The sequence below is a fragment of the Musa acuminata genome, chromosome BXJ2-4 (genome assembly GCF_036884655.1).
Source record: "Musa acuminata AAA Group cultivar baxijiao chromosome BXJ2-4, Cavendish_Baxijiao_AAA, whole genome shotgun sequence".
Taxonomy (NCBI): domain Eukaryota; kingdom Viridiplantae; phylum Streptophyta; class Magnoliopsida; order Zingiberales; family Musaceae; genus Musa; species Musa acuminata.
The window spans coordinates 8436149-8455321 of record NC_088341.1 but is presented as its reverse complement, the minus strand read 5'-3'; the positions used below and the strand labels follow the sequence as shown (position 1 = coordinate 8455321).

Genomic DNA, 19173 nt, shown 5'->3' with positions numbered 1-19173 from the left:
GTTACCACAAATGAAATTATCTCTTTTATAGGTTATTGCAATAACTTATCAAGTAATAGAGAAAAAAGCTTAGAGAATGACATTGCAATGCCTTGTATTGACAAACTTCTGCCACTGATACTTGTCACTTTATAATATTGAGGATTAACCATTAATGCATGATTTGATTAGTAGTCACAGTAAACAAATTATCTAATAGAATAACTAACCTATTAACCTCATTGGGTTTAGACCACTAACTTAAAATAATATTCTCACTATATCATAAAAGTCAGACTATTATAAGCTTTAAGTTTTTTATCATAGTTCAAAATCAAATTCTAACTCTAGAGTTATTGTTTGTTATTATATGTTGCAGAACTTTTATACCATGGTCGAGGTGTCAACACATCTCGAGCTAGTACCGGATGTACAAGGTTACCCATGTGGATGCTCGGGTGGTGAGGGCAAGCATTTGGTCAGGTCGGGTTCGAGCCGTGTCCTCCGAGCGTGATATTCTTTTCTTGGCGAGTGACCTACTGGTCCTCTCACGAGCTCCTACACACTGGTCAAGGTCGAGAGGAGGGTTTCCCGACTCGACCCCTCCAAAGCTTAAGTTAGTTTTTTGGTGAAATGAAAGAGAGTAGTCTCTCCGAAATCCTTTTGCACTGACCAAGTGATGGAATTTTATACCTTCACTCGGGGATCGGTCGTACTCCATATGTTAATGATCATCGACCCCTCAAGCAGTCGACCCATGCCTTCGTGCGTGGTCGACGTATACGGGTCGTCCTCGAGTGGTGCTGTCCCGAGGATTCCGAGACGGCTCTATACTCAACGACGCTACTTGTACGGATCGTCCTCGAGCGACGTCGTCCAGAGCATTCCGGGATAACTATGGCATTGCTTGTACGACGTTACACAAGCTTGGAGGATGGCCACGTTATCTGAGCTGCGGATGTGGTCTGTCACATCGGCTTGTAAATTTCATGTTAGTGCTGTCGTGGCCCTAATATGCTGTCAAAGGGCATGATGTCAAATTGCGCCCTATCACTATTTGATTTGATTTGATAACTATATATTAGTTCATGTTGATACGTTGAAATAATATTATGAAATATCATATATATATATATAATTAGAGATTTTTTCTATTTTCAAAATACCAATAATCACTGATATATTCATCGATCTGACTTTGGATTAGATATTTGAAATCACTAACTAATTTATTTGATTAATATTTTATATGATCCATTAAAATTCATCTTAATCGTTTATTTTTTATTATATTTGATATTAAATTATGAAAAATATTGATAGGAAAAAGTCGAAAAGAGAAATGCCAATTTGGTGTGCAGTGGTTTCGGTCATCAGCAAACCTTCCATTTAATTCCATCTTTATCCGATCCTTATCCACAACGCGGAGTTGGAAGCCCACCTCACCATCGCACGTGTCCTCCGCCGCCTCACCATACTCGGTAGCAGCGAAGGTTCGTGAACCCCGTCCCACACGCCGACAATTCCACCATGATGCCGTCCCCTTCACCCGAAAAAAGACCAAATTACCCTTACACTCCCCCGCGTCACCTACTAGTTTACCCCTCACTGAAAAGTCTTTAACAAAATAAACTGAATATATTAGTTCAATTAAAAAAATAAAAGAAGTCGAATGAAGATAATCCACTAAATAATTATTGTATGTTATTGTTCGTCTTACATGAAACCAAATGTATTATATAGAATTTGGTAGATGATTCCCGAGGAGGGGAAGTGGGGGAGGGGTGTTCGAGGGCAAAATCGTACTTTTGAAGGACGTTAAGCGCCACGTACGCTACGGTCCCATGGCACGTGTAAGGCAGCTGACCGAGTCCACGTCATGCCGCATCATCTTGCTTGCTTGTGTTATAAGCAGTAGCTGCCTTCAGACTTCGTCGTCCTCGGCCGACACGTCTACGCCGCCGCCGCCGCCTCCTCATTTCCGATTTCCTCTCCTCCCTTCTTCCTCATAGTTTCGCGATCAGGGCTCGGGTTCGTTCCTCGAGATCACAGGTTGCGGAAGAGATTGCGTGAGACCGGAGTTCTAGGGTTTCCACGCGGATTTCTTGGGCGGTTCTTTTCGGGCCTTTTCTCTCTCTCTCTCTCTCTCTCTCTCTCTCTCTCTCTCTCTCTCTCTCTTCTTTGTTTGTTTGGGAGGGTCTCTGATGGTTCATTTGGCGAGTTACGGCAAGCTGCATTCGGAGGCCGAGCTGCCGATCAAGAAGAGACTACCGCCGCCGCAGCCGCAGCCGCCGTCGTCCAAGGTGAAGTTGGAGATTGAGGACCAATTGGAGGACCAGCATGGGCCGCTCAACAAGAGACCCAAGGTTGCTGATCCTCATCTCCAGCAGGTGCTTCACTTTACTTCTTTTGTCTTGTTTCAAGCAAAAGCCTAAATTTTTGCGAATTCGTTGGTGTCTGCCTTCGCTTGCAGATGATTCTCAAGTCCTCTCAAAGAATTACTTGATCTGATTGTGTTTGGGGGTTTCTGATGATGAATTTCCTCCATTTATATCTTTTCGGGTACCTCGTGAAACCGACTGTTAAAAAGTTGGGTTTTTTGGGGGGATTTTTGGAACCTAAAAAACGCGTGATAAAAGATCCACAAGTATTAAGAATGAAACCTTTTTTATGGATCATGTTTAATGTTGCTTTGCCAACTCTTCTCCCTTTTTTTTATGTAAGAGTTGAATTGGTATGTACTGCGATAGGCAATTGCTATTCTTTCTTCATTGCAAAATTTGTTCGTTAAGACAAAACTACTCTGTAGTTCTGCATATTTACTAACTAAATTGGTGTATGATAGCAGTGGGGAACAGGAAAAGATATGCCTCTAACAGAGGGTGTTCAGTATGATCTACTTGATGAGCCAAGTCCACTGGGACTTCGCCTGCGAAAGAGTCCATCACTGCTGGATTTGATTCAGATGAGATTGTCTCAAGCAAATGCGGCTGTTACTTCACACAGCATGGAAAATGAAGGCTTGGGGGATGAAAAAAAGAAAGAAACTAGGTCAAGCAGTGCTCTGGCTACCACCGAAAAGATGAAAGCATCAAACTTTCCGGCTTCCATTTTGAGGATTGGGAGTTGGGAGGTAATCCCAAATTCTCGATTATGTTTGTTGGAATGTGATTACTCTCTTTACTATTAGCATTGCGAACCAAGAAAAAATTTTGAGTAGAGCACTTTTCATGTGGCTAAATAACCAAATCCTTTGTTAGCTATATAATTTGAACTACCAGATTATAGAAATATGGTTAATTCATATAAAATTACTCATGTTTTGTTTGCTTTGAAGTTTATCTTGAAGTTATTCTCATATTCGGTATAGTCAACACACCTGATCATATAGATCTTCACATCTTGTTTTCTGTAGTTACTATATATATGAAAGGTAGCTTTGACATTAGCTATTGTATGCCTCATTAAGCCATTTTTTTTTCACTTCTGCCCAAGTAGTTTGAAGTCGTGTAGTCTGGATGGATCCTCTTTCTTTCTCTACATCTAACATGGTAGAGTTATACCAACACATGATATTAGCATAAAAGAGCTGAGTCAGTAAATCTATACACCTTTCTCTTAGGTTGTTAATAATAAAGAGTGAGCACAGCGTTGCCTGTGAAGTTGAAATGTTGTGCATTACCATTTCATAATCGGTATGATTGCCTTTATTTTATGTGCTGGCATAATCCCCTGCAAGTGCTTATCCTGTATTCTAGGTTGGTCAGATGTTAATGGAGCATGAGAAGCTCTCAACTCGGTGGTGTTATGAATTTTAACCGTTCTCTTTTCTTTTTTTTAAACGCAGTATGTGTCGAGGTATGAAGGTGATTTAGTAGCCAAGTGCTACTTCGCAAAGCGAAAACTTGTATGGGAGATTCTCGAAGGAGGTCTTAAGAGCAAGATTGAGATCCAGTGGTCAGATATCACAGCTCTCAAAGCAAATTGCCCAGAAGATGGACCTGGGACTTTGGATGTAGTGGTAAATTTTATTTGTAATAAAATTGAGATCCAGTGGTCATTCGAGAGTTTTGTCAAGACTTCTTGATTTGTAATATAACATTTATATCTTATATGCAGTCGGCTAGGCAGCCTCTTTTCTTTAGAGAGACCAATCCACAGCCTAGGAAGCACACATTGTGGCAAGCGACTTCAGATTTCACTGATGGGCAAGCAAGCATTCACAGGTAAACTTATTTCCTGCATTGGTTAATTGATGGAGTGAGGATTGTGCTGTTGATTTATTATCTTACTTTACCATTATACCAGCACTTAGGAATCAACACTGCCTATTTCTTGCATGAGCACATATGATTTTGGGCAAAGTGATTGGAACTGCCTTTCTCATCGTGATGTATATTTGTTGCAGTCGTCAAATTTGTTTTGCATGTAATATGTTGCGACTATCAGATAACTTGTTATAGTCCTTTCTTACACACTTTTTCGTTGCTTTAACATATCATGACTTTTCTTGTCTATTATAATTGTCATAGACTCTTTTTATTCTTTTACATGGATTGAGATACATGAACTCTGTGGATAGCCCAAGTGACGTCAAAGCATAGTTCCATGGGTTGGGACCTCAAAGCATAGTTCCATGGGTTGGTGGGATGAACTTTTGTTGCTTATGAAGATGTACTAAAAGGATTAGACATGCCCTTGTTTAGGCATGGAAATAGATTTAGCTGATCTAGTTCAAGGAATATTATAATAATCAATACTAGGAATGATTTACCTATGAGATATTTAGTGTTTTGTACCATGAGCTAAAACTGTCATGTACTTCGTTGTTTGTTGAAGATAATTCAGAATCATACTTGAAATAGTGGCTCTGTTAAACGGTTGATCAGCACATATTACACATTAATTGTGTGCCACTCTCCATAATTGTCGTTTAATTAGTTAATGGGGAATAAGAAGAACTTGCAATTTGGTGTTCTCTTCGGTATTATTTTAATGTACTGTGCTGATAGTATATTTCAATATACTCGATTTCAGGAAGCATTTTCTACAATGCCCGCAAGGTTTGCTAAGCAAGCATTTAGAGAAGCTTATCCAATACGATCCACGGCTATATGCGCTAAGTCAAGAACCAGAAATTCAGGAAAGCCGATTCTTTGAACCAAGGTGTTATCCATTTGATAATCTCAAAGATTCATATGGATCTTCAGTTCAAGAGTTTCAAGATTCTGCATCGGCTTGTGCCGGAAGATCAACTTCTGCTAATGGCGGCACATCGGTTGATGTTTCTGTAGCGGAAATCCACCCACCAAGCTCAGGTAGTTTTGGAACTCAGTTTTGTGTGAGAATGTACCTGTGTTTTAAAGGTTCAGGAAAATAAATATTCTGCACTTTCTACTATGAAAGGCTTGCATTGTTTTTTACCAATGAGATCTTAATTGAAGTGCATCATTGCTCTGATAGGACAATTGATTGTCTTCTCATTTTGTATAAGGCAGAAATTTTCTTCCTCCTTTTGTTTGAACCTCAAAGAAGAAATCAGGACATATCACTCGTAAAAAATGCTGAACTCATCATCTAACTCATGTTTTCGATATCTATAATTGGATATTGATTATCTCTAGATTTGTATATCTAAAATCTAGTGGGCATGCATGTCTTCTTTGGAACAAAGGTGCTAGACTTTCTTGCCTGGAGATGGATAGGGCAGGTGCTTTCTGTTTGCTTATTCTTTTCTTCGTCTAAAATGGAGCTTTTGGGTTGCTAATCTATTGATCAGTTAACCTTTGACGACATAGTTACTCTTTGCAATTCCACATTGTTTTAAAACCTTCTATTTTGTGTTCCAGTTCTTGAACCTCCAGTATCAAAAGGAAACGGTGCTGTTGGAACCGAAGAGACTAAGAATCAGAGCTGCTGGGATCATCTGACAGTTCCTGGACTCAAGCCTTCAATATCGATCAATGACTTTATCAATCAACTAGGATATTGCATATCTGATCAGTTCGCATCAAGGAATCCACAGTCTTCCAGCACGGTTATTCGTGACCAAGAAATATTGGAGTTGGTTGAATCTCTTTTTACTGATTCCCAGATGCCTGCTTCCGATGAAAGATCGATCATGTCGAAGGTGAATTCCTTTTGCTGTCTGCTCCAGGACGCTGGCATGGTACAAAGCCAGCAGATGAACTGGGGTGGAACTTCGACAACCGGTAATGGCTTCGATCCTGAAGAAGAGTCCAACAAGGCTTCGGGTCGTAGGACAGCGGCAAACATCTCAAGAAAGGACTCCTTTGGGGAGCTACTGATGCATCTTCCTCGCATCGCATCACTGCCTCAGTTCTTGTTCGATATCGCAGAAGATGGTGAAGATATCGGTTCACAAAAATAATCCAGAGTTCTCATTAAGAATTTGTATCCCTCCTCTATTAATGTATAGAGTAGCAATCTAGTCATGCATCAGGTTATCATATATTGATGATAGAATGAAGTGCCATCGATGTAGCTGGAAAATGTAGTTGATGATATTGGTTCTGATGAAATATTTTATACATGTTGTTCTCTGTGTAAGCTATGTTAGAAGCTGAAACGTTTGCTGAGATTCAAGGAGGCATATAAATTATTATTTCCCAGCAGTATCTAAATCATTAATCATGAACAGATGCAAATATGTTAGCTATGATTATGGCTGTAAGATCCCTCATATATGCTAAATTAGATGCAATATCTAAAACAGATATGATCTTTATAACTGATCACAAGAGAGCAAATATTTGCAAAAATCATGAAAAAAAGTGACAAGCAAAATAAAACAATGAATCATTAAATTTGTGAGGAGCAAAGAATTAATTGAAAAGTAGATTTATGTTCATTAATTTTTGCTTTACAAGTTTTATGACCAGTGGCATTAACCCTCCTTTCGATATGCCAACTAAAATCAATCAAAATAAAATAAGTGATAAGGGATAATTTGATCGGCCAATCATTGGTGTGGCCCGTAGGCTCGTAAGGAATTATCCGCTTTGAGCGATGGGCGTACCATACGATTTTGTCCCTAGTTTGCTCGACCAAAATGCAGGCCTCAGGCTCTCCTTCTAGCGCCAATCTAATAAGAGACAATTTGGTTAGCCGACCATTAGTACGGCTTGTAGGCTCACAAGAAATTGTTTGTTTTGGGCGATAAGCGTACCCATATGGTTTTGTCCCTTTTAGAACATGTAAGCTCTAAAAAGCACCTCTAAGGGTAAGAGAGACGTAACGGACTTATGAATCCTTGGTTCACGTACTTGATTCTCTTATCGATAAGCAATAAAATCAGCCATCTTATGTCTATAAAATAAACAAAAGATGGGAATCCTTACGCCGCAATATGTCAAATATGTTAGATTAGTTCTCCACGATCGATTCTCTCACAGAAGACGAACATTCAATCGACCATCATAAAGTTGGTAGATTTATAGGGAGACAGGATGCTGGTGATTGATATTTGCAGCAAAAAGAGAGGACAATGTGGTGTGCGTTACTATCTAGGGAGTAAGAACAACAAATAATGGCCAATGGGCATCAACAAGTTGCAGAATGCAACAAAAAGAAACGATCTTTGATATGGAAAGAGAAGAATTGGGGACCTAACTGTAGAACTTAGGCAAGGGGCTCGCAGTAAGCCCTCCCTCCGGTAGGGCTTCCGTCAGCAGGAAGCAGATGCAAAATTCCGGCTTTGGATCAAACCAACAAAAAAAATGGAGAGGAAGAGGAGGAGGAAATCAACGTCGGACGGACGAAAAAGAACAAAGGGGCGAAGGCTGGGATCGGAATCAATACACTGTAGCAGTCGTAGTGGAGGGGGGGATGATTGAGGTAGGACCTCGACGAACATGCAACGCCGCTCCGAAGCCTTTTCTCGTCTCGTGCTTCCTCTACCGCGTCGGAGAACCCTCCGCCCCCTCCGTGTCTGCTTAAAACCCAGTAATACTTTTCCGAACCTTTTGTTCACACGTAACCTACCTGCCGTTACAGGTAGGGCCCGGTCCCGGTGGGCGATTTGCCCGGCTCCACAGCGACTTCCAGTTAATTTGAAGGTAGAACTTTGGGTACGGAACAGACTGGTGGACGAGAGTATTCTTCAGGCAAACATAGCCCGTCTCGGCCGACTTCAACGTTCACTTGTAACGTGCGAGCCCCTCGATTACGTGGCTTATTGCGAGTCGCATGATTTACACATGATGGTTTGAATTCTACCATTCGATTCGCACCGTATCTTCTACAAATGCTTGTTCAAGTGATAAGCTTGCAGATGAAAGCTTGAATCTAATATATACTCCGAAATGTAAAAAGTTGCATTTGATGGAAAATAAGTTTTTTCTTTTCCTATCTGTTGATGTTAGCAACAGGACATTCGGATCAAATCCATACAGGATCCGACTCCGAATTTGGCAGAACGAACTATTCAGGTAAAGCAAAAGCACGATCGCATGCAGAACTAAATCTTCAAGCAAACCTACAAGTGTTCTAACGCGCTAACATTTAAAGCATCCAATCTAAAAGAAGAGTCGGAAGGATAGACGAAATGGATTAGCGGAGCTGATAATTGCAGAAGCATAGCATACCAGCAAAGTTTCTTTAGCTCAGGAGACAGAATCCGTGAGTTGATTCGCTTTTCTTTTTCTTTTTCCAGGGCAAGTTGCCTCCAATGCATAGATAAGCCTGCACAAGAAACAGTGGCATGGAGCTCTGTGAATACAATGATTCATTTGTTACATTCAAGCAAACCTACAATTATATATATATATATATATATATATATATATATATATATATATATATATATATATATATATATATATATATATATATATATATATATATAAGTTGATACCGGATAGTGAGAGTCGGTGTAATGACAGATACGAGGGTGATTTAATGGAGTGGTAGGTAACCAAGATGACAAGATCGGTACCAGACTGAGCTTTAAAACCTTGGATCAAAATGGTGAAATATCTATGGAATAACTATAGTTAATAGCTGTGTAAATAACAAAGAGGCAAAGTCTAACCATTAGGATTTTTGTTAAGATCAATTCTGCTAGTAATAAGTGTTCACAAACACGAAACACGAGGGAGCATCATATGCCCAATAAAAAATAAAATAAAAATTAATTTTTTAAAACAGATATTATCGGATTGTCATACGATGATTGTACGTGAAAAACTTAGAATAATAAAATCGCATCAAGAGGGTAAGACGACTTAGGGGAGATTGTATATCCTCAAATCGTAAATCCTAGTCCATGTGATGAAGGAGCTCTCGTGAAATCCTCTTTAGCGGTAATCCACAAAGTGGACACAACGATGATGCACCTCCTTGATCAACGGGTTCTCATTTTATGATCATACACCACTATACAACAACAATTAAGAGAGGGATCAGCTCTCTTGCTGTCCTCTCGTACTAGAGAGGCTCACGATAGGGAGGGATGGGGGGACGAGGAGATAAGAAGCCGACAACTATAAGAGTCTAACCTATGATCCTTTGAACCACACTCTTATTTATATAGTGTTCTTCTTGCTAACTCTAATAGATCCTTCTCGGTGGATATTGGATTCTCATTCAATAATTACTAGCTTAATGGATAATGAATATTCATCCAATAACAACTCTAAGCTCTATTAGGTCTCACCCAATGGATCCATTAAAAAGACTTATTGGATATTTCATATCCAATCCTATATTTATTGTGTCATCCACCATATGTGTATGACCCTCTAGGTCTAATACCGAGTTTATTATGAGTTGCATTTGTCAGAACCCCTTTTGACCCAGAACTCATTCTAACCTAGTTAATTATTATCCTCATAATAATTCACTCAACTCATTGACTATGAATGTATTAGGCCACTATGTCGTAGTCCCTAGATCGTACAATATAAACTAATTCATTTGATATATCTACCCTCAATTACCGTGTATCGATATATCCTCATCAATCTAATATCCTAGAAACCATATATTGGGCATAGTGCTATCAAGCCCATATGGAATCCACGCGAGTCTCACTCTTATTGGATTCTTCTAAAGAATTCTTTCTCTTTTAATCCAAGTAAACTCAATCAAGGATTTACATGACTAAGAATACACAGGATATTCCTCTCATGATATCAAGAGTAGATGATCCTTTATTTACACTTAATTGTCTTTGTAAGGTTGGTTGTCATTCTCAATGATCGTTTATACTAGATTTAAAACTTTCAGACTTATAAGTTTGGTATTAAAGAACATAATACTCAAACAAGACATCCTTGGTATCTTAAGTCTAAGGGACATATACACAATTAAGACTATGGAATCGCTGTATGATGATGAGGTATCTGTTGAATCTCGTATTTTGATAATGAAACTACTTAATATATGTTTATGATTTAATATGCGTTTTGAGTGACGCAGGATGCTTTGATCAGGATGAGACAATTAAAGCAGGAACATCATGTTGTGCCGGAGGAACATGTCAGAAGATTGGACGTCGGGCCGGTAGATCGGTCGACGTATCGACAGAAGGCTTCGGGTCGTGGACTCGGGCATCGGGCCAAGAAGAGCGGGTATTGTGCCAAGAATATCGGAGTTGCGGAGCCAACAGGCCGATTGGGCAATAGGCTGCAGGAAAGGACGATGCGCCAAAGAATCGGACGAAGCGTCGAGGGACCAATGACATGCCGGACAACTTGGTTAATTGCTTAGGATTAATTGTCTCGATCAAAGTTTTTGTTTTAAGTGTGCAGGATTAACTACGATGAAAGTTAGACAAGCAGCAGGAGTTGCGCCGGAGTCAAGTTCATGATCACGTTGGAAGTTCGAGAGTTCGACGGAAGTTCGGACGGTCGTCGGAGGTTCTGCGAGAACAGATCCGAGAAGTCCAGAAGCTTGCCAAGCGAAGCTCGTCGGAACTTGCCAAGTGGATCGTCGCAAAGTCCAGGAGTTTGCCGAAAGTCCGCAGGAGCATCACCGAGGGTTCATCGGATGATCGACGGAAGTTCGCCGGAAACTCGCCGGAAGAAGCGATTGACGCACCGAAGCAAAGCTGCAGAAATTGTCTTAGAACTAATCGTAGTTAGCACATTGATTAAGTTGGAAAATGGGAGGTGATCCCATTAACTTAATCTTGGGCCAATTGGGCCCGAATTCGGACTGGTTTGGGCCAAGTTTGGAGCCCAACCAGTGATCTGGAATAGTGCCAGGAGGTGCAACCGCCTAGGCCAGGAGGTGGCACCGCCTGGGCTAAGCCTCCCAGCGAGACTGGGCGGTGCAACCTCTCCAGCCGGGAGGTGGCACCGCCTGAGCTCAGTCTTCGAGCAAGACTGGGCGGTGCAACCTCCCTGACAGAGAGGTGGCACCGCCTGAGCTCAGTCTTCGAGCAAGACTGGGCGGTGCAACCTCCCTGGCAGAGAGGTGGCACCGCCTGAGCTCGGTCTTCGAGCTCTGCCAGGCGGTGCAACCTCTCCAGTCAGGAGGTGCAACCGCCTGATCCCGGAATTCCGGGATTTGATCGTTTTGAGCTCCAAATTTGAATTGGGTTGGGGCCTATAAATACCCCACCCATTCAGCACTGAGAAAGCAAGAACTCAAGCCGAAATCTTGATCTTTTCAGTGGTTCTTAGAGCTCAAAACTGCTAGTTTTCCTCCTCCTTCTGTTCTTCAAGTTTGAGTTGTAAAGTGAGGAGAGAAAACATTTGTAAGGGTTGTCTCCTAAGCCCATCAAAAGGAGTGAATCTGTAAGAGGGTAGTTGGCCTTCGCCTATTGAAGGAAGGCTTCTAGTTGACGTCGGTGACCTCATCGGTGGAGGAAGCCAAAAGTGGAGTAGGTCAAGACTGACCGAACCACTCTAAATCTCTGGTTTGCGTTTATTTTGAGCACTTTATCATTACTGCAAACCTCCTACTTAGCCTCTGCTCTCTGCGCTTTTACGAACGAATTCTGTGCAGTTTACGTTTACGTCTTGATTTCATTTACAACTGCAAACTATCTTCTGCGCTTTTACGAACAAGGTTTTGTGCAGTTTACGTTTACGTCTTGATTTCATTTACAACTGCAAACTGTCTTCTGCGCTTTTACGAACAAGGTTCTGTGCAGTTTACGTTTACGTATCGATTCTGTTTATAACTGCAAACTGATTTCTACAAACGAGTTTCTTTGCAGTTTACGTTTACGTCTTGATTCTGTTTATAACTGCAAACTGATTTCTGCGAACAAGTTTCTTTGCAGTTTACGTTTACGTCTTGATTCTGCTTAGACGTAAAACTGTGTTTTAGACGTAAACTACTTTTGAACGTAAAACTACGTTTAGACGTAAAACTGCGTTTAGACGTAAACTGCGTTTAGACGTAAAACTACGTTTAGACGTAAAACTACGTTTAGACGTAAACTGCGTTTAGACGTAAAACTACGTTTAGACGTAAAACTGTGTTTAGACGTAAAACTGCGTTTAGACGCAAACTGCACTGCGCTCAGACGCAATCTGATCTTAGACGTAAACTGCGCTCAGATGCAAACTGCGCTTAAACGCAATCTGAGCTTAGACGTAAATATGCGTTTAGACGCAAACTGCGCTTAGACGCAAAACTGCGCTTAGACGCAAACTGTGTTTAGACGCAAACTGCGCTTAGACGCAAAACTGTGCTTAGACGCAAACTGTGTTTAGACGCAAACTGCGCTTAGACGCAATCTGCGCTTAGACGCAAACTGCACTTAGATACAAACTGTGAATCAGCTTTTGCATCATAATAGTTTCTATCGAACGAACGCAGCTTTCGGTTTTAATCGTTGTAAAATTTCCGCTGCACTAATTCACCCCCCCCCCTCTTAGTGCTCTCGATCCTAACAATTGGTATCAGAGCGGGGTATTTCTCATTTCGGATTTACACCCGAGAGAAATGGCTCTTTAAGAGGGCTTATCGGTTGTTCGTCCACCGTTCTTTAACGGATTGGACTACACTTATTGGAAAACTCGAATGAGAGTTTTCTTGATTTCTCTAAATCTGGATTTATGGAATATTATTGAAAACGGTTTTCAACTTCCCTCCAAACCGATGAACGAATGGTCGGATTTGGAGAAGAAGTATTTTTCTTTAAACGCAAAGGCTATGAATGCCTTATTTTGCGCTTTGGATAAAAATGAGTTCAATCGGGTTTCTTTGTGCGAAACAGCTTTCGATATTTGGCGTGCTCTTGAAATCACGCACGAGGGAACTAGTAGAGTCAAAGACTCGAAAGTTAATATTTTACTGCATGATTTCGAGCTTTTTCATATGAAACCAAGCGAAACCGTTGTTGACATGTACACCCGTTTTACGGATGTCGTCAATGGTTTAAAATCACTTGGTAAAAGCTTTTCGGATTTTGAACTCGTTAACAAAGTTTTGCGCTCACTTTCTAAAACTTGGGATTCAAAAGTAACTGCTATTCAAGAATCAAAAAACCTGAACCAATTTCCACTTGAAGAACTAATTGGTTCATTGATCACATATGAAATGACGTGCAATGCACGTAAAGAACTTGAGAACCACCTTCCAAAGAACAGGAAGGATTTGGAACTATGGACAAATGAATGCCACTTGAGCGATGACTCAAGTGATGAGGACAATGATGAACAAAACAACCTTCCAAAGAACAGGAAGGATTTGGGACATAGAACATTTGAAGACCACTCGAGCATAAGCTCAAGTGATGGTGAACTTAAACTACAAATGAAACGAAAATTAAAAAGCAAAAAGAATCAAACTACTTGCTTTAAACGCAAGAAGAAGAACAAAAATTGGGATGAATCGAGCTCCTCCGAAGAAGAGAAAGTCAACAAAAGCAAGGCGGCAAACTACGCCTTAACAGCCCACAATGATGAGGTAATCGAAATCCCCCTAATTTATTTTGAAATTACTTGATGCTTTCATGATGTATTTTTCTCTTTTAGTTTAGAATTAATTTTCTTAAAAATTACATGTTAAAAAAATTATTATGATCATACTAAGTAATTTCGAAAATGATAATATTGCATATTTTATGATAAACAAATAAAATGATCTTGATTGAAAATATGAAATCATGGTTAAGAAGTAATAATGTGCATTACGTTGATTTCTATTGTTATTTCTCGATTTTGATTAAAGATCATGTTTGATTTGAAGAAATGCATAATGATGAAATTAAATATTTCGATTGACAATTTCATGCATGAGATATACATGATGATTTTTGTGATTGATGGTCTTATGATGAAATTCATTTTACGATCCTAAACGTTGATGCATGTTTTCATTTGACATAAATGAAAAGGCATGCTAACATGAAATCGATCACTTAAGATGAAACACTTAAAAAAGGGGAGAAATATATGAATTGATGCTATAAACACTATGCTATGATTATCCCATGCTTGCATCACCAAGAAATATATGATTGCTATCATTGCTATATGCCCTGTATTAAGATATCAAACAAAAATTTGCATCATACGAGCTGATATCTTACCATGTGCTGCAATGCTACACTTGCCAAAATATTCGAAATGTGTACATCATGCCCTGTATCAAGATATCAAACAAAATCTTGCTTCACAGTTTTACGCATTGATATCTTACTATATGATGAAATGCTACAATTGATGAACACTTGAAATGTAATCCTCTATCTTATTGATTTTTCAATAAATCTATGCTTGTCATACATGAATTTATTGAATGTAATTTTGAGGATGATTTCAGATTTGACAAATGCTTGATTCGTATTTACAACATAAGATACACTTTAAATATGAATCATGCATCAATCATGTTAAATGCTTCAATCATTTTCTATCTCTAAAGTTCTCGATTTTGATGAAATACAAGTGATAAATTCATTTATGATATCTTGTAAATCACTTGAATTATGAATGAGTTTTTTTTTTTTTTTTTTACGTTAAAAGAATCACTTAAAAAGAAAATGCTTTTCCCATCTTATCGAGATTAATGATTTCATGATATTGTGTGAATCTCGAAATTGATTTTGATGAAATAGTAATAACGTTATTCATGTTATGAATCTCAAAAATGATAATATGCTTCATGTGATAATATGAATACACGAAACACTTATGATATGATTTTTATACAATTCCGTGTATTCATTTATCTCCTCATCCAATAACTTTTCTTGATATTCCTTATGAGATTAATGAAATAATGCATGAAATACAAATGAGGAGTTATTAATCATGCATGGTAGGATATAATTTGACAAAATTGATACCATCATGATATGAAACATTTATGATTTGCAATTATGCATGCAATACTTGTGCTTTCTAATTATGATGTGATGTATTGCAAATGATGTAAATCATGATGAGTGCTAAGTTACACATTTTGAAAAGAAATTGTTATATTGAAACATTAATGTAATTATGAATGATGATATGATATTATGCATGTAATACTTCAACTTATGATAATGATGCATGCAATGATAAAATATTCATGATAAAAAATTGTCTTGACATTCATAACTTGATTATTCATCCTTTGTCATGATTTTGAAATCGTTGTAAAAGGAAAAAGAACTACAAAACTGTATTCTTCCTTTCTTTTTGACAATGACAAAGGGGGAGATAGCTAGCTTGCACAAGTCAAGAAGATACAAAAACTTGATTGCTAGCGTGCCTATCTTAAGTAGCAAAGATTGCTAACTTGCTTATTTCAAGAAACAAAAGTTGTCTTCTTGAACATCACTATCTTGAATATCTCAAGAAGCAAGACTTGCAACCTGCACATTACAATAGGAAGCAATAATCATGAGCCTACACAAGAAAGTTATCTTGCATTTGCTTTCGAAGTTTTTGCTAACTTGTATATCGTAAAAAATTGCTAGCTTGTAGTCTAAAGAGAAGCGAAAAGTTGCTATCTCAAAAGAAGCAAAGGTGCTATCTTGCCTATCTCAAGAAGCAAAACATGCTAACTTGCGCATCTAGCAAAGTGGACAAAATTTTCATATTTCAAGAAGCAAGAGTTGCCTTCTTGAACATCTCTAATTTGCTAGCTTGCATGATGTAGAACTTGCTATCTTGAACATCTCTAATTTTCATACCAAGTGCTATCTTGTATGCTATAAAACTTGCATATCTAAAACTTGATAGCTTGAATATTCTAAGCATGATTCAAAACTTGCTATATTTTCTAGCAAAATTGCATGATGATAAAACTTGATAATATGTTTTTCATGCAATGAGTTGAACCAATATCACAAACACTTGATTGTGATACTTCTCCTTTTTGTTGATGACAAAGGGGGAGAAGTATGTTGATGAAAGTATGTTGATGACATGACATGTGATGCATAAGTTTATGCATATGTTCATGTTGACGTGTTGCAAGTATTCATGATGAATATTGCAATAACTTGAATTCAGTTTGAATTCAAGGTTCTATCAATATGGCATATTGATAGGGGGAGTTTGTTTAAACTCCGGGAGTTAAGTTTAACTCCGTCATCAAGTAGTTGTCATCATCAAAAAGGGGGAGATTGTTGAATCTCGTATTTTGATAATGAAACTACTTAATATATGTTTATGATTTAATATGCGTTTTGAGTGACGCAGGATGCTTTGATCAGGATGAGACAATTAAAGCAGGAACATCATGTTGTGCCGGAGGAACATGTCAGAAGATTGGACGTCGGGCCGGTAGATCGGTCGACGTATCGACAGAAGGCTTCGGGTCGTGGACTCGGGCATCGGGCCAAGAAGAGCGGGTATTGTGCCAAGGATATCGGAGTTGCGGAGCCAACAGGCCGATTGGGCAATAGGCTGCAGGAAAGGACGATGCGCCAAAGAATCGGACGAAGCGTCGAGGGACCAATGACATGCCGGACAACTTGGTTAATTGCTTAGGATTAATTGTCTCGATCAAAGTTTTTGTTTTAAGTGTGCAGGATTAACTACGATGAAAGTTAGACAAGCAGCAGGAGTTGCGCCGGAGTCAAGTTCATGATCACGTTGGAAGTTCGAGAGTTCGACGGAAGTTCGGACGGTCGTCGGAGGTTCTGCGAGAACAGATCCGAGAAGTCCAGAAGCTTGCCAAGCGAAGCTCGTCGGAACTTGCCAAGTGGATCGTCGCAAAGTCCAGGAGTTTGCCGAAAGTCCGCAGGAGCATCACCGAGGGTTCATCGGATGATCGACGGAAGTTCGCCGGAAACTCGCCGGAAGAAGCGATTGACGCACCGAAGCAAAGCTGCAGAAATTGTCTTAGAACTAATCGTAGTTAGCACATTGATTAAGTTGGAAAATGGGAGGTGATCCCATTAACTTAATCTTGGGCCAATTGGGCCCGAATTCGGACTGGTTTGGGCCAAGTTTGGAGCCCAACCAGTGATCTGGAATAGTGCCAGGAGGTGCAACCGCCTAGGCCAGGAGGTGGCACCGCCTGGGCTAAGCCTCCCAGCGAGACTGGGCGGTGCAACCTCTCCAGCCGGGAGGTGGCACCGCCTGAGCTCAGTCTTCGAGCAAGACTGGGCGGTGCAACCTCCCTGACAGAGAGGTGGCACCGCCTGAGCTCAGTCTTCGAGCAAGACTGGGCGGTGCAACCTCCCTGGCAGAGAGGTGGCACCGCCTGAGCTCGGTCTTCGAGCTCTGCCAGGCGGTGCAACCTCTCCAGTCAGGAGGTGCAACCGCCTGATCCCGGAATTCCGGGATTTGATCGTTTTGAGCTCCAAATTTGAATTGGGTTGGGGCCTATAAATACCCCACCCATTCAGCACTGAGAAAGCAAGAACTCAAGCCGAAATCTTGATCTTTTCAGTGGTTCTTAGAGCTCAAAACTGCTAGTTTTCCTCCTCCTTCTGTTCTTCAAGTTTGAGTTGTAAAGTGAGGAGAGAAAACATTTGTAAGGGTTGTCTCCTAAGCCCATCAAAAGGAGTGAATCTGTAAGAGGGTAGTTGGCCTTCGCCTATTGAAGGAAGGCTTCTAGTTGACGTCGGTGACCTCATCGGTGGAGGAAGCCAAAAGTGGAGTAGGTCAAGACTGACCGAACCACTCTAAATCTCTGGTTTGCGTTTATTTTGAGCACTTTATCATTACTGCAAACCTCCTACTTAGCCTCTGCTCTCTGCGCTTTTACGAACGAATTCTGTGCAATTTACGTTTACGTCTTGATTTCATTTACAACTGCAAACTATCTTCTGCGCTTTTACGAACAAGGTTTTGTGCAGTTTACGTTTACGTCTTGATTTCATTTACAACTGCAAACTGTCTTCTGCGCTTTTACGAACAAGGTTCTGTGCAGTTTACGTTTACGTATCGATTCTGTTTATAACTGCAAACTGATTTCTACGAACGAGTTTCTTTGCAGTTTACGTTTACGTCTTGATTCTGTTTATAACTGCAAACTGATTTCTGCGAACAAGTTTCTTTGCAGTTTACGTTTACGTCTTGATTCTGCTTAGACGTAAAACTGTGTTTTAGACGTAAACTACTTTTGAACGTAAAACTACGTTTAGACGTAAAACTGCGTTTAGACGTAAACTGCGTTTAGACGTAAAACTACGTTTAGACGTAAAACTACGTTTAGACGTAAACTGCGTTTAGACGTAAAACTACGTTTAGACGTAAAACTGTGTTTAGACGTAAAACTGCGTTTAGACGCAAACTGCACTGCGCTCAGACGCAATCTGATCTTAGACGTAAACTGCGCTCAGATGCAAACTGCGCTTAAACGCAATCTGAGCTTAGACGTAAATATGCGTTTAGACGCAAACTGCGCTTAGACGCAAAACTGCGCTTAGACGCAAACTGTGTTTAGACGCAAACTGCGCTTAGACGCAAAACTGTGCTTAGACGCAAACTGTGTTTAGACGCAAACTGCGCTTAGACGCAATCTGCGCTTAGACGCAAACTGCACTTAGATACAAACTGTGAATCAGCTTTTGCATCATAATAGTTTCTATCGAACGAACGCAGCTTTCGGTTTTAATCGTTGTAAAATTTCCGCTGCACTAATTCACCCCCCCCCCTCTTAGTGCTCTCGATCCTAACAATTGGTATCAGAGCGGGGTATTTCTCATTTCGGATTTACACCCGAGAGAAATGGCTCTTTAAGAGGGCTTATCGGTTGTTCGTCCACCGTTCTTTAACGGATTGGACTACACTTATTGGAAAACTCGAATGAGAGTTTTCTTGATTT

The 19173-nt window shown here is 40.0% G+C and overlaps 1 protein-coding gene across 2 annotated transcripts; it reads left to right on the top strand.

Moving 5' to 3' along the window:
• Positions 1 to 1910: 1910 nt before the first annotated feature.
• Positions 1911 to 6542, top strand: LOC103981195 (uncharacterized). 2 transcript variants are annotated; one of them, XM_009397831.3, is made up of 6 exons: positions 1911 to 2369; positions 2828 to 3112; positions 3827 to 4000; positions 4099 to 4205; positions 5017 to 5297; positions 5829 to 6542. In XM_009397831.3, exons 1-6 carry the CDS (start codon positions 2184 to 2186, stop codon positions 6368 to 6370), a joined length of 1575 nt encoding a protein of 524 aa, XP_009396106.2. In that variant the 5' UTR covers positions 1911 to 2183; the 3' UTR covers positions 6371 to 6542. The 2 variants fall into 2 exon arrangements, with proteins under 2 accessions (XP_009396106.2, XP_009396105.2); XM_009397830.3 differs by having other exon boundaries at positions 2825 to 3112.
• The last annotated feature ends 12631 nt before the right edge of the window (positions 6543 to 19173 follow it).

Bases quoted from the DNA above. Each gene is read 5' to 3' on its own strand.
- LOC103981195 (XM_009397830.3), top strand. From the start codon at position 2,184: ATGGTTCATTTGGCGAGTTACGGCAAGCTGCATTCGGAGGCCGAGCTG. The intron at 4,001-4,098 runs GTAAATTTTATT...TCTTATATGCAG, and splicing joins CTGGGACTTTGGATGTAGTG to TCGGCTAGGCAGCCTCTTTT. The intron at 5,298-5,828 runs GTAGTTTTGGAA...TTTGTGTTCCAG, and splicing joins AATCCACCCACCAAGCTCAG to TTCTTGAACCTCCAGTATCA.